We start from the raw sequence: 15,708 nt of genomic DNA on the forward strand, positions 1-15,708 counted from the left end.
CAAACTATACAAACTATTTAAAGAATGATTGGAATTTTTTTATATAATTTTGGGTTCCGTTAATCATTTGTGTTTCTATTTCCATAAATCTTAATTCTTCAATGGAGACGCTTAAATCAATTGATTTACTAATCTACGGATGATAGAAAGCTAATCAGTTGTAACGACTGCAACTAGATTTTGCATTCAGAAAGCTTGTATTCGAGAATAGCAAGAGAGACTATGAGAGAATTATTACCAAAAAACTAGAGTTCCTTTAGAAAGCTCGATCGGGAAGAAGAACATGAGAGGACTTTAACCCCAACCCTATTAGTTGAGGGAAAACAATCAACAAGGAAGTGACCCGGACTCCTTGCTCGTAAACCCCCTCCACCTTGCTCTTTTGTCCCGCATGCTTGCTCGAAAATAAGATTTTTCATATTGTGGTCCCAATTACGGAATAATTCTCAGAAAAAAAAAATCCCAGTATGAAAACATGTAAAAGTAACTTTAGACTAGAATGCTTCCTAATTCATACTTAGGAACACATTCAACTCATCTACATTATTTATGGTCTCTTCATCAACTTGTATAGTTCTACCTCACACTAGAGAATGGATAGGGAGTTGTGAAGAAAGAAAAGTTTTGACACTTAATTTGGGATAGGATGGAGTAGGACTAAAGAGAAGAAAGAAAAGATTAGTTGTTAATGATGAATGATGACCATTAACATATAAAGTTCAAAGGGGTTTCTAATTTTGTGATGTTACTTCAAGTCACCTTTCCTGCTGACTCTGAAAAAGACTTTATAACCTCCTCTCACATTCTTACTGTCGTTCACAATACATTGTGTTTGGTGTTGTCCCACGAATCCGGATCATCACCCCGTTGGAGGAGAGTGCTCCCCGACGGTTTTACCATCACAAAATCGGTGGGTCCCACATGTAAATAATATAAAAGGAAAAAAAAAATCCCATCACCCAACCCCTAGGCCCCCTGTAATTTGTGGTGGTAAAGCCGTCGGGGATCACAAAGTTATAGTTTGAGAGCTTATAGAGCTGAGATGGGTTGCGCATGGCCAAGTTACAAACTTAAACCTAGCTCTAACTCTAACTCTAATTCTAATCCTGTGTTGCCAGTTGTTGTGTACTTCCAATATGGGAGGTATAAGTATGCCATAAAGCCCAGATGCTAATGAGAATATGGAAAGATTGTGCATTGTTTGAAGAAGCATGGTGAATGTTGATCATCAAAATTTGAAGCTGAAAGCCTTAGGGATTGCAAGGAACTAATAGGTGTCAAGCTCATACCCTAATTGATCCCAAGGAACTAAGAAGACGAACTCGATCCATAGCATATAATTTTCGCGTGGGTAATGTATCCAATAAATGTTGGTGGCACTTGGAGGGTGGTGGCCTACACTTAGGATGATGTGCAGCAAGGTGAAGAAGACGCACAATCATTGATCTTTTGCAGCACTCCGACTAGAGTTTGTATCATATTTATAAGAGTAGAAGATTATGCTTTTCTCATACTTTTTTACCATAGATTTAAAAATTATTTTATCTTTGAAGAGTTTAGAACTTCTAACTTAACATGTAGAAGATTATGCTATTTTTACACCTTTTCACCGGACAATTAAAAAATTATTCACTCTTAACTATTTATAATTCATTTTATTAATGCTTTGAAATAAATTTCTTTTACGTGTGATGATTCCCGAACTTGGGGTGTGAGGGGAGCTTTAATCTTGTGGGTTGGTGGGATGGTTCGAGTCGGGATCAGCTCCCTCGACGGGGAGCACAAAGATGGCTTCCCAACTATAAAAATAGTAGGGGCCACGATAAAAAATCCTTTTTAGGAAAAAATTTTAAAAAATATATATTTTTCACCCATGGGCCCCATTGTGATTTTGTGGTTGGAAAGATCCCAACTCGGATGGTCCAACTTAGTGCGGCGTAGTATTGAGGGAGCGCCGCCATCTTAGTTTGGTTTAATGGTATTATGGTGAACATGGAACCCATTTAACAATCTGAGACCAGAAACACATGAAGCTCATATTTTCAAGTTATTTTTCCATTGGCCGGGTTCGTGGACCCCGCTTTTCTTTTAGTCACAACGAATCCTAGGAGATCTACTTTTGCACCCAAACGTGGCGTAGGGTCCACAACGGAGTCTAGACTCTAGAGTCTCCAAGTCTCCTCTCATGAGTTGCCTTTTTTTTTTTGTGTTTTTTTTTTTTTTTTTTGTGTGTAGAAACTAGAAAGTTGCTTTTTCATTTGTTTTACCTTTTTAATAGGTGACAATTTAAAAATCAGTTTAGTATCCTTGGGCATGCTAGTCATTTCACCCTCTCACCAGGGGAGTTCTCTATTTTTGTATGAAGGATTTGGGCTCTATATGACCTAGAAGCAATTATACACCTTATCTTACTTGCTGTTAGGAGAATTATCTCTAAGCTTGAAATGCTAACGTAGGATTTGTAATCTAGCACGTCTTTATGTCATAGGTTATTTCATAAGAGTGATGCAAATGATGTATACATTTAATTCTACGGAACAAATTTGCCCTTTTAATGTGAAATCTCCCAAAAGAGAAAATTTCCTATCTCCTCTCATTTGTTATTCATTATAATTTTGCGGTGGAGATGATGCAGCTACCAATGGTAAACCACCACAATTTGCCTTTTAAATGTGAAATCCTTTGAATGAGATAAATTCCTATCTCCTCTCCATTTGTTATTCATTAATAATTTTGCGGTAGAGACCATGGACCTCCGATGCTATTCTGCAAACAACATTGAGGATCCAGCCTTTGATCAAAATAAAATTTGGATCAATTGTGTTAGAATTTACCTTTCAACTGCAGCCCCTCAGTTGCACACTCGGTTGCAAGCGAAGGGTTAGGGAGTTCTCTTGAAGGAGTAGTTTATCTTGAATGATAGTGATGGTGGAAATGGAGAAGTAGAGGTGAAATAGGTTGGGGTGGAGGTAGGAGATGAAGTCTAAGTGAGAGACTAAGAGTACCCTAGGTTCGATTCGCTCCTCTATAAAACCCTAAATGTCGAATCTTCTCTTTGTGTTCTTCTCTATGAAGTAAAGTGATCTGTATGTGCATTGATGGAATGCTTCTCGAGAGCAACTTAACCAAAGGAATCGATCACTGCAACCAAGTGTATTTTTGTCGGGAGTGAGAAAACAATAAAATGAAGGAGGATTTGATATCGGAGGAGGAAGTAGGTTACTCAAATTTGTAGAGAAAACAAGAACATGAAGGGGATGGGGTGGTTTCCGGCGGTGGTGGTGGGGTGGTTGTCACTGGCGGGGGAGGGGCGGTGGTTGCCACGATGTGCGGTTTTCGGTAAGGTATGGAAAGACGATGGGTGAAGGGCCAAGGGCTGGAGTCACTTAAGTGATTGCGGGGTAAAAATCGAGTGTTGGTGGTTGGTGGCATTTTGCCTACATCTCGGCAACTTTTGGCGGTGGAACCTCCATAAATCGTCTCCTCCATTTTTCTGTTTTGTAGAAATAAGATTTGAGAAGCAACCAGCATAAAGAAACGACTTTGAAAGATATTGCAGAGATCATATCGAACTTCAAAGGACTCCATTTTTTGTCTTGCATAATTGCAACGGTGAGGGTTGTGACTTGTGAGGTGTTTCTGTTCTTGAAGTCGGAGAAGGTGAGGGAGAAAGCTCCAAACCATGGTTCTCTTCCTCTCTTTGGGCATCCAACAACACCTGCAACGGTAGAACTCATATTGCCAGCAACGAAAGTTTCATTTTTACTGATATTTTGCTAGTAACTTTTGGTTGTTGTTGTTTTCATGTTTGATTTCGTGTCACCCTTGAGCAATACGTTGATTTTTCGCCAAAATATTGTGATATAATATACCTTCGGTACAGCCAGTCTACAAAAGCAAGTCATCCTTTTTTTTTTTTCTTTCTTCTTCTTATAATTGGAGTTTTCTTAAAATCAGTTGAAAATAAATTTTATTGTCTTTTAGATGATTTATACAGAAGGCAGTTTAATGTGTTGTGAGAGTAAATAACTTGTACTGAACCCCAAAAAAAAAAAAAAAAACCTTCATTAACTTGTACATTTCTCGCCAAGGTAAATAAATAAATTTGTGGTGACAAAAATGAAAAAGCTATTTATTAAATTTCATAAAATGATCTCAACATTCCATTGTCGTCCAGTGGTTAGGATATCTGGCTTTCACCCAGGAGACCCGGGTTCAATTCCCGACAATCGAAATTTTTTTCACTTAATCTTTTGTCAAGAATTTTTATAGATTTAATAACGAACCTAAAGTTTTTGTGAATTAAATGAGACCAAAGAGAAAAATATATCATTGGGGTGAGAGAAAAAATATATCATTGGGGTGAGAGAAGCTTGAACTCTCAAAACCTTAGGGTCAACTTTTCAAAACCTCAGGGTCAACCTTTATTTAGCTACGAGACCTACGCATTGGCCAACTACACCACCACATCCCATCATTGATAAAGTGTGAATCAATCAAACATTAATATGGGATGACAATTGGATTCCTTCTCATGATTGCAATATAAGAATTAATAATTCAAAAAACTCTTCGTTGAAAATTTGTTGATCCTATTGATCCGATGTTCGGAGCTTGAAGGTAAAAAATGAAAAATCATTTGGGGTGAGAGAAGCTCAAATCTCAACCGTTAGTAACACTCTTTATTTAGCTATGAGACCTATGCACTAGCCAACTAGACCCCCATCATTGGTAAGTGTGAATTGTTGAAAAGGAAAATCGAACATTAATATGGGATGACAACTGGATTCCTTCTCATGATTGCAATATAAGAACTAATAACCTAAAAAATTATCGATCTTATTGATCCGATATTTGAAGCTTGAAGGTGAGATGTTATATCAGAAGATAGACAAAAGATCCTCTCTATTCAACTCATCTTATTCTCACAAGAGGATAAGTTAATATTGGGATAAGCCAAGCCAGGCAAGTTTTTGGTTAGAAGAATGTATCATTTCTTAAAAGAAAAACAAGTATCAACATGAATCAAATTTTTTATCTCATTATGAAGATGTGATTGAAGGTAAATGTTGGAAAACGGTATGAAATGTCAATCCCTGCCTATAATTAAGGTTTTGGCTAAGGGACAAATGTTGTAGAGGAAATTACCCAAAAGAACAATTCCTCTTAGATACAACATGCAAAAGGTGCGAAAAGATTTGAAATCCATTGATCACATTTTTTTCAATTGTTCCTTTTCTAGAGCTGTGTCAATTTCAAATGACTTGATTTAACATATAAATTGGAATTCTTATTGAAACTTCTACTTCGATCTAGTGATATCAAATTTCATACAATTGAATTTTTTGCCAAAGTGTATTTGCTTTAATTTTGTTTTAAGGAATTCCAACTTTGTCATAAATTCTTTATCAAAGATTACCCTTTTCGTTGAGCTTAGTAATAAAAAATTATTATGGGGTGAGAGAGGCTCGAACTCTCGACCTCAGGATTTCTCTTTAAGCTATGAGACCTACGCGCTAGCCAACTGCGCCACCACCCCGTTGTTGTTAAGTGTAGATTTTTTTGTTACTAACCTTATCTTCTCACTAAACGAACATCTCCCAGGCGAGTAGACAGGTTTGTGTCTGGGCCTAATGGATTAATGCTGATGTATTTCTTCACGCTGAGAAGGAGAACGTTGGTCGGATCGAAGAACTTCACGGAGATGATGCCATTGATCTTTTCCAAATCTATGATATCCATTCAGTCCTTTCCCCATTTACTTTCGTTATGCACTTCTTATCTTTTTTATTATGCTGCTTCTTTCATGTTTTCTATATTAAATGGAAGAACTTCGTATCGAATTTAAATCTAGGGTTGATAGATTTGTTTCACTTAAGTGTGTTTGAAATGGTTTTTTTTCTTTCTTCCCTGAATAAAGAAGCTTCTTTGATTGCTTGGCTTTTGATTAAGACCTTCTCTCATTATGTAAAGTATAGATTACGTATCTGCTTTAATGTGGCTGTGGATTGGCTTGTTTATTCAGGGATGGAGATAGCTCTAGGGCATTTACTCGTTGAAACAGGACCCACTTGAAATTGAAGATGAGTTGAACTCCTGATAATTAAACCATTTGTGTTCATACCTTTGCCAGCAAGTCTGGTCTTTCCGCTTTGACCATAACAGTGATTGACGGAGACAGTTGATCGATTCATCCTCTGTTAGGGAAGTGAAAAATCCTGAAGAACACCTATAATATAAGTGAGAACTCACTAATAAAAGATGATCTCCTTTAACCATAGTGGAGATAAATGTTTCTGGGTGGGTGAATTTCATTTATTGTAGTTCACAAAGCATGGTTTCATGATAACTTACAAAACGCTTAGCTAGCCGGAGAGAGAGGAGAATTTTTTCCTTCATAATTTTTGCCATTTCATAGTAGGCCACCACTCTGTTGCTGCCATTCTGCAAGGGTCCTGGAGCTGGGAAAAGGTGAGATGTGCATTGTGACTTCTACATTTGGGGGTTTCTGTGGGGGGTGGATAAGTATTTTGGTGTTTAGAAGAAAGGATGAACAAGCTGCAGTATATTTCTTAATGATCAGATTGAATATTTACTTATTACAGTATAGGACAAATTCTGTGTCATTTGCCAAATTGTATTGTTTTGAATTGGCATATAGTCGATACATGGCTAACTTAGTAGAAATTCGACTAATCTTGGTTACAAAAATGGTATTGAAGTTGTAGTTTTGCCTTTGTCGTAGAATTTAAATAAAGAACCCATAGTAGAATTCTTCATATTAAACCTGGAGCAACACCCCCCTCCCAAAAAAAAAAGGCACAACAATTGAAGTTTAGAAATTCTTTCTGGATCTGTGGCATACTTTTTCTTTGTCATATAAAATTGATCAATGTGAAAGATGTTTAGTTTTTCTGTTGCTTCCTGAAAATAGGTAATTATTTAGCAAAATCTGGGTCTTCCTATCTTAAGTTTTAACAGTCTGACATTAATGTTTCCCCTCGTATCCATGCAAATGAAAAATCAGGTAGCTGGCAATGAAGCTTGGTGACCAGATTGTATTGGATATAGATTATTAAGTGTCTTTTTTGAATGTCAATATTTGTAGAACTGTTCCAAACTTGAGACTTTTAAGGAGTTGAGCCTCAATCTTATCTTTGCCGAAGAACTTGCATTTTCATCAGGGTTGTGAATGTCATAGGTTTTCCCATCCTTGAAAATCTCTAATACTTTTTTGAATGCTTCTATCTGTTCTGTGTTATGTAGAATAATAACATATGGGAGACTTTCCTCAAACAAGCCAATTAGAGATTCCATGGTTACAGTTTAAGATTTCACAGGGTCTCACTCAGCCTGGTTAAGTGTATGGAGGAGGGTAGCTCCTTTCCTAGTTGAGAGCATACAGAAAGACCCTTTTTTATTAGCTGGTCATTTACCAATTCTGGCTTAGTTAAGAGCATTTTACCAATTCCATTCTGGTTTGCAATGACAGGCAACCCATTCTAGCACTTTCTTTTCATTCTAGTTGAGAGCAGCTTTTCTGATACCCTTTCCCTCTTTTATCATCTGGCCAAATTTACTGATCCTCTGTGTGGTCATTTTCCTTCCACCTTGCAGATAAATATTACATGTATAAGAAAATAGATTCTTCACAGAAAAATAGCTTATGAAGTCGTCATGTTTTGACTCTTTATGCAGTTAATAAGCAGAGAGTTGCAGCCCCCTTGTGGATGAGTCTCTCTTGGAACAAACTCTAGGGAGCTTATAAACTTGTTATGAGTGATATATTACTCAGTATATGCAGATATACATGACTTGTGGTTTTTAGCAATGCTGTATCGCATTGTTCATAGTGCTAGCATTCTATTACTGCTTCCTGCATATGTTGTGCGTGATTTTCTATTGGGTTTTCAATTTTTTTGAAGGAAATTGTGATGGCTATAGGAATCTCTGTAATTAATTGTTTTGCGAGGAATTTCACCCCATCTAATACTGCTTCCACCCAAGCAACGAATTGGGAGGTGAACTTTCATCTTTTTTGGGAAGTCCATTTGTCTTTTTTCGTGCCAATTCCACGTTTCATTGTCTCTTTTTGTTCCTTGTGTCATCTAATTTGTATTCATGAATTCAATAGACGAAATACTCAACCTAATTCAAGCATTTCTTTCTAAGAAAATTCGAAGGCGGAGTGATGTTTTTCATCATGGGAAATGGCAACATCGTTCATATGGGAGCACCTTGTCAACTTAACTAGGTTTTGTTTTCATCATTTGAAGCAGTAGGCTAGATGTGAATGGTGATTGCTGAGGATTAGTGATGTATGTCATGGAAGCAGGAGATACCAAATTGTAATAATCTGAACTGCTACTGCCCTGTTCATAATCATTATTTAGCAACAAAGCTACAGGTTCTTGTATATGAAACATTGAATAAGGAGGCATGATGTGAGAGAGGCAATACCAATTTGATTTTGCTTTCTAGTGGCATCCGGAAATTGGGAGCGGACTTGTTACTAATCAGGTCCTATGTGAATGTGATGCGATTGCTATTCATGTTTATAAAGTCTGCTTGAAAATGACTTCATTGCGTGTTTAACTGGAAAGAAAAGGTTGAAATTTGAAGAACCACAGATGAGCCCCACCGGTTAAGGTCGTTATGGCTGATGAGGACATCAGCCAGGCTTGTTGTGGGCTCTGGCCGTTTTTGTTGCCATTGTTGTTATCTGTTGCCGACATTGCTACAAGGTTTCACACTTCTTTAGCTTCAAAGAGTAGTGGCGTGTAAACTTTCTGCCCTTGTGGTGTGTTTATGTCCGCTTTTGTGGTGTGTTGCCTCTTTGGACGTTTGTGATGGATGATACGTATGTTGTATCCATTGTGCTTAATCAGTGTAATAGTTGTTAAAACCACTATTCTAAGGGCTTGGGCTCGACCCATTCCTTAGCCAGATGACCTTGTCTATTGCATGGATGACATTTGGTCAATTTCCGTTCCTTGGTTCAGATCGCACCTTGTGTGTTTATGCATTTATATTTTGTATTTTTGTCTTTCTTTCTTTTGAAGGGTCTGTATTTCATTTCAAGTTTTTTCAGTTTCGTACCAAAAAAAATAAAGAGTAGTGCCCTTCAAACTAGGTCATGGGGATTTTGGGTTTTACATCAGCCAACCTGGCTTTCCACTTGATTGTTCAGAAGATCTTGTTAGGCTGGTTGGTGGGTTTGACGTGGTAATGCTGTCGAAGATGGATGTTATATATACCTTATCAAATTTATTTCACTTAAATTAATATAATATACATATATTTTTTAGTGGATGAGATTTAATAGAATCCGCGTGACGTCCATCTGACGCTGGCACCGCTAAATCAATTTCGTCACTCTAATATAGTATAACACTTCCACGTACTTGCATCCCCAATGTGCCAAGTGGCGAATTTGGCGCGTCATCAAAATGGTGTGCATAACCGTATCTCCCAGCAACGACTTCTTCTTCTTCGTGTTCTTGTTCTACTACTATTTTCTTGCTTCACTGTATTTTGATTCGTAGATTCAACAACAGAGAGAGAAACAGGTTCTTTATTAGTCTTCCAGAGAAAGAAGCAGATTGGAATCATGAAGCGAAATAGAGCATCTTTGGGGGTCTGTCTGGATACATAATCTTATGCTGCACATACCTTCCCACCATGCCAAAGGGCAAAGGCAAAAGCTTTACGTCTCTTTCAAAGAAATCCATATCGTGAACACGGGATTTCTCAATTCTGAATTTCTGTTATGAGGATAAGATCCGTCGTCAGGTAAGATTTCACACGCCATGCTTCTTCGATCTCCCAATTCTTCACTCTGGGTGTGTGTGTGTGAGAGAGGAGTGAGAGCGAGAGAGAGAGACACACACACTCACGGACCCACATCGTTTCGGTGGATATGGTAATTTAATTTTGAGCCTATCCCATTTCTCCTCCTTCAACTTCACGGCAAATACGAAGCAAGGAAGAGAGCAAGAGTGGAAAAGATTCGGGCTTTGCTAACCTCTAGTTCTCTCCCTCAAGGGTGTCTGTTGTTGGTGAGATTTGAGTCCTTTTTCGTTGATTTTCATTGCATGGTCAGAATTGCTTCAATAACACTAGCCCTACCACCTTCGTTTCGAAAGTGATTCGACAACTCGTCAGGCAGCCAGGCCTAGAATTCGATTTTGTTGGGTCTCTGAAAAGTCGAAAGGTTCGGTCAATGGAAGATGCTTGTGGTACGCCTTTTTTTTCCTTAATAAATTAAATCATGATGAGTATTGAATAGGTGCCTCTAGTTTTGTATGCGGTTTTGTCTGCTTCCACTGTCTCTGGTGGCTGCAATTTATTCGGAATTCGAATATTCGATTTTCTGTTTTCCTTCTTCTTCATCATATTTAGCGAAACTACATGCTCTTTTGTCCTCTGGACAGCTTTTTAAGGGTGATATTAGTTGGTTCTGAGCCTACTTAATACTGAAACAAAACCAGAAATTGATAAAAGGTAGGCTTTTTTACTTCCACGGTTCCACCTTTCTGAGCTTGTTGGAGGTGCTGCTTAGTTTCTATAATTCAAACTGAAATTTAATATACTTTTTGTCCCTTCTCGTTTTATTTGTCAACGATTTTTCTTTACTCCCTCTGTCTCCGAATTTAGTTCGGAACAGAGGCCATTAAGGTGCCTTTTTCCTTCACTGGGTTCTTCGGTTTACCCGAGCTCTGTTAAGCTTCTTCCCTGGCATTCATGAGCTGCGACCCTTTTGAAATGGGATTCCTCTTGTGTTTCTTTTCTGTATTGTGAACACACACTCGTTTGTTGTTTGGATTTATGGGCACTTGTGTTTATCCAAAGGTAAATGAATAAATAATCAGCACTTATAAAGAATTTGTGGGCACTGGTGGTCTATATGCTTGTTTCATTTCATGGCAACCCTCATCTTATTTCCACTGGTGGAGATTTGGCTTGGGCTTCTGGGTCACGCTTGGTTTTGAATCTTATTCCCTTATTGAGATATCTGAAATGATTGAAAATTTATTTGTATTTATTGTTTAGTTGTTTCTTTGGTGAGCGCAGGTGTCCTCCACACTTCTGAAAGTTTAATAGATGGTTATTTCCAAGTAAGAATCCTTATAGATGTGGGAAGATATCAGTGACGAGAAGGACTAAAACTCGAAGGCCATGGATTGCTCTTACGAGACAGATAATGGGGATGAACTAGCCAACCCTGCGCACAAGATCAATGGCCAGTCCCTGTACCAATCCTGCAGCGCACTTTTATCACCTTCATTTGAACTGAGGGTCTTCTATGTGAGGATTATCAATTATGAGGTAGACAATTTGACCCCTGAGTATCTCACACTGAATCATATCCCAATGAATCCGGATACGCTCCTTGAGGTCAACGGTGTGAGAAGTAGCATGTATACAGAAGATGTCTCCTCAATTCTCAGAAGGGATCGAGTTGATAAGAAATCTGAGGAAGTAACATTTGTGAGCACAGACAGTATAAGGATGACTGGGAGTGTGAAATTTGATGTCTATGACAAAGACAATCTCATAATCTCTGGGGTCTTGGAGATGTCAAATGGCAATGGCTTTATTGGGGAATCAAAAAACCACACCAAGCGATGGAGCATGAATTGTAAATCGTATGTGGTTGCAGGCACGGGTTTCTTGAAAGGAAAGCAAAACATGGGTCCTGAATTACCTTCTCCAACCATTGAGGTTTATGTGGCGGGTTGTTTCTCAGGCACTCCAATCATCCTGACAAAAACACTGCAGCTTTGCTCTCGAAGGAAGCATGCTAGGAAAGGCACATTAGATTCAATCCCGGAATATGAGACTACCGAGTGCAAGAAACATGATCATGCTGTACATAACTACCAGGTACTTTCTAAGCAACCTGAACCTTTACATCATTTATGTCTAATTTTTTGTTTTACCTCTCTTTTCTTTTGTTGCCTTGTTAGTTACTTCCCCTTTCCTCCCTGGTTTCTTAAGAACTCAGGAAGCGAAATGCTCTGTAAGAAAGTTAAGTGAAGTTGTTTTAAAATATTATGTTGGGTAGGAAGTGACTGAACTGTTAGTCTAGATGGTATTCTGAAGATCTGAAATAGAGAATTGAACGAATGTTATAAGGTGAATGAAACCGTCCATTGCAAAAGCTTTTCTCTGGGATTGTTTCTGGATCATATAAACAACCTTTTTATAATCTCAGGATGCATTTTAAAATCGGAAATTAAGAATTTTTCTAATGTTAAAACGTGATTGAAACTGTGTTTGGATCATATGAACTACTGTTTATATTGTCTCAGAGTGCATTATCAATCTAGAATGCTGTCCATATGCATGCCAATATAGGTTTAAATACCAAGATACTATGTTTCGGAGGAAGATGATTTTCTGTTATCAATTCTTCCAGCCGTCAAAATGATCTGCATTCTTTATCTTAGTTGAGGGTAGTGTGCTCCTCTGTTTTAATAGGGAGTTTAGACAACTAATTGCAGAAAGTGCTTGTTGAAAAGCATCTGTGACTTGAAAAGAGTACTTCAGGCAACCATACTTATGCTTAATCAACTTCTTGTTATGAATATCAGAAGCCCCTCTTTTGGGATGTGCGTCTGTTTCTTGCTAGAGATTGGTTTTTGGTGGAGTATATTATACATTCCACATCCTTCTTGTCCTTCTAGATTAAGTTGTACTGCCACAGGTTTTGGCCGTGAAATATTATGATGGTGTATTCAGCCTCTCATGTGGACACTTCTCAGCAGAAAAGATGATATACTGCCCTTGAACATATTTATTTATGCCCTTCTCACATAGTGAACAGTGGCCACCACTGATACCTATTCCAATCATATGGATTATTCCATTTCCAATCCCTTGTTGATGTAACATGCAGATTCCTTTTATATTATGTATTAGGTAAATATATGAAGTTAAAAGGACGAGCATGATGCCACCATCCAAAAGAATCCTGCATCCCTTCCACATGATGACTGCCACACTTGCACGATCTGTTCTCAATGAGTATGTTGATCCCTGTTGGACAATTCGTCCTTCCTGCCCTCTTGTTGTTGGGGTTTCCCACTGGGGATTCATGGGAAATCCATGCTCATCAATAAATGTGTTTCTTCTGTATATCCACGTACTCTTTGAGCAGCTTTTTGATGCATCTCTGTTCTTTCATCTATGTTTACAAGAGTAGACACTTGTAGTTTCCATTAATTAACACAAGTCAAGTGTTTTGAGTTTACAAAACTAGCAAAACAGTATTTACTCGTCTTGATGGTTTTGCCCCCTTGCTCCTCTCTTCTGCAGACCAAAATGGTGGCTGCTCTTTCTCTAAGCCATTGATTTCCATACTCTTAATAGCTTCGAGAGTTCCATAGGTTTTAGGAAGAACCAAACTAAGTAAGAGATCCGGTGAACTTTTGTAGTGAAGGCTTCCCCACAATCAGAGTCAGGGGGGGGGGGGCATTTTTTCTAGGCAGCCTTACCTTGACAATTTTTTTCTAAGAGGCTGTTTCGATATCTTTGACCTCAGGCTACAACTGTTCCACCGATCATTGTGCCAAGGCCTGCCTTCCCAGCTTACATGGTATCTAAATCACCTGAAAAAAATAAAAATCTCATCTGTTTTAGAAGGGAACAACTCAAGTTTTGTGTTTTTAGAGGTTCCCTGTTTTAACTCCTCGACATTTTGAATCACCGTTGCTAACACCTCAAATAAGTAATCGTTTATTTCTTTCTTCCCCGTCACCATGACAACGAAAACAACACGAAAAATCCAGATTGGAAAGGAAAAGGCCCGGTGGTGAGCATTTGGGAAGGTTGGGCCAATTTGGTGTCTTCATCCAAGTGACGATACATAAGAAGAAGGAAACAAAGTGAGTGGCTGAGGGGCAGGGAAAAGAGCCAGGTCGATCAGCCTTGACGACTGGGAGAAGCAAATCTGGAGTCAGGATTTGGCTGAAAAAGAGGCAACGCTCACTGAGCCAAAACTGAGAAAACCCTGAGCTAGAACTATAGATATACAATCACAAAGCACATACAAACTGACTTCTGCAATGTTGAAACAAAACCTTAAAAAAAATCAATAAAAAATGGGGGCAGAGAAGGGAGCAGTGCTGGAGGCAAAGGTCGTTGGTTTTGGAAGAACAAGGGCTAGGCTAGGGTGAGAGGTTGTGGTGGAGGATTGGAGGAGGATAGAGGTAGGAAATTGTGCAGAGGTTCGCAATGGGTAGGAGGATGAAGAAGATGGAGAGGGTTAGGGGATTGGACTCAAGTAGCAGGGGCAGGTGTGTTAGTGCAAGGCTTGACTGGTGGCTGGAGAATGATAGAAGGCTAAAATTATCAAAACGCATTCTTAGGTGAGCAGTGGGCACTGTTTTGACTAGTCTTCTAAAACCAAACTCAAATCACACTATTTTTATTAATTGAGACAAGGAGTGTCTCCTTTTGTTAATACAAACCTAATTGTCGCTAATCAAGTTATTTTTCCGCTTCTTTTTTCCCTTGCTACTGCGCCAATTACAGCACACCGCTCACACCAGTCCTCTATATGGTGTTTCTTTCGTAGCCCCTTCTGTTCACATTCTTTATTCTCAATTTTCTCCAGTCACCCACCAACCTCTCTCTCTCTCACTTCCTAAATAATTTTGGACTTATTAAAATTATACAGAGTAAGTCCCTTCTCTATAATAGACGACACCTTGAACCAAGACTTATTCCGTACGTTCATCCAAAAAAGAAGACTTCTATACTAGTATTTTGTTAGGCATGACATTCATCACAATTTTCATCTCTGAAGTTGGATTCCTGGGTGGATTCATGCTCATTCATTACTTCTTGGGACATCTCCTTGACAGTACTATTCCTGAACCTTGGCCATGTGGTAGCATTTAAGTAAATCTGGTAGGAGTCAGTAACCTAGCAAAACTAACAGAGTTACTCAACCCCAGATGCAGACTATTGAACCCCACATCGAGATTATCTGCTAAAAATTTATGCAAATATTGATTAATATTCTCTCGATTCACAAATTACTTGACCAGGAGTTTTTATTTACACAATTTAAATCAAACGGCATTATCTGTATGCACTTGTTCCTCTATCTGGAACATTTGGGTTGTCCAAAGTACTAATTTTGTGTGCAAGTGTTTCTTGAATTTTAGTATTTCAGTTTGGGAATCGACATAAATCAGTAATAGAACCTGCTTTTATCTTCTGTCTTATATTCCTCTTATCATATTCATTTCCTTTCCTGTTGTTTGCAGATGGCAGAATACCACTACAGACCTGATCGCTATGAAGATTATAATTTTCAGTACCCGGGGGAACAGTACATGGAAAGTGATGAAGGTGCACTATCATGGTTTAATGCTGGTGTGAGGGTAGGTGTTGGGATTGGGCTTGGCATATGTCTTGGAGTAGGAGTAGGAGCAGGCGTGCTGATCCGCACATACCAAGCAACAACCAGAAGCTTCAAAAGGCGGCTTTTCTAATCCATTGTTCTTCTTGACGTGTGTCCCCACTTTCTGGTAGTTACAAATAAGTACCAGAGACAGTCCTTTCGTAGCTTTGTATGTGAATTTATGTTGATTTAATAAAACTATGATGATGACGAAATTTTGAAACTAGAAAAAGGAGCAGGTGTGCTGATCTCGCTTTGATGTAGCGATTCTTTAAGTTACAAACCCATGTTTT

General features: G+C 38.5%; 1 protein-coding gene and 2 non-coding genes across 6 annotated transcripts; 2 read left to right on the forward strand and 1 right to left on the reverse strand.

The window, feature by feature from the left end:
- The first annotated feature begins 4,162 nt into the window (after positions 1–4,162).
- On the forward strand, positions 4,163–4,234 carry TRNAE-UUC (transfer RNA glutamic acid (anticodon UUC)). Its single transcript has one exon. It is a non-coding gene; the product is annotated as a tRNA-Glu (tRNA).
- Positions 4,235–5,453: 1,219 nt separating this feature from the next.
- On the reverse strand, positions 5,454–5,539 carry TRNAM-CAU (transfer RNA methionine (anticodon CAU)). Its single transcript is given in 2 exon segments — positions 5,454–5,489; positions 5,502–5,539. It is a non-coding gene; the product is annotated as a tRNA-Met (tRNA).
- A 4,357-nt stretch (positions 5,540–9,896) lies between these two features.
- Positions 9,897–15,637, forward strand: LOC149017734 (uncharacterized protein At1g01500-like). 4 transcript variants are annotated; one of them, XM_089152059.1, is made up of 3 exons: positions 9,897–10,238; positions 11,074–11,886; positions 15,279–15,637. In XM_089152059.1, the coding sequence occupies exons 2-3, from the start codon at positions 11,179–11,181 to the stop codon at positions 15,504–15,506; spliced, it is 936 nt and encodes a 311-aa protein (XP_089008185.1). In that variant the 5' UTR covers positions 9,897–10,238; positions 11,074–11,178; the 3' UTR covers positions 15,507–15,637. The 4 variants fall into 4 exon arrangements, with proteins under 4 accessions (XP_089008185.1, XP_089008183.1, XP_089008186.1 ...); XM_089152057.1 differs by lacking the exon at positions 9,897–10,238 and adding an exon at positions 10,301–10,503; XM_089152060.1 differs by lacking the exon at positions 9,897–10,238 and adding an exon at positions 10,508–10,550.
- The last annotated feature ends 71 nt before the right edge of the window (positions 15,638–15,708 follow it).

This window comes from Hakea prostrata, chromosome 4 (genome assembly GCF_041222555.1).
Source record: "Hakea prostrata isolate BN-2017 chromosome 4, UWA_Hpros_2, whole genome shotgun sequence".
NCBI classification, from domain to species: Eukaryota; Viridiplantae; Streptophyta; class Magnoliopsida; order Proteales; family Proteaceae; genus Hakea; species Hakea prostrata.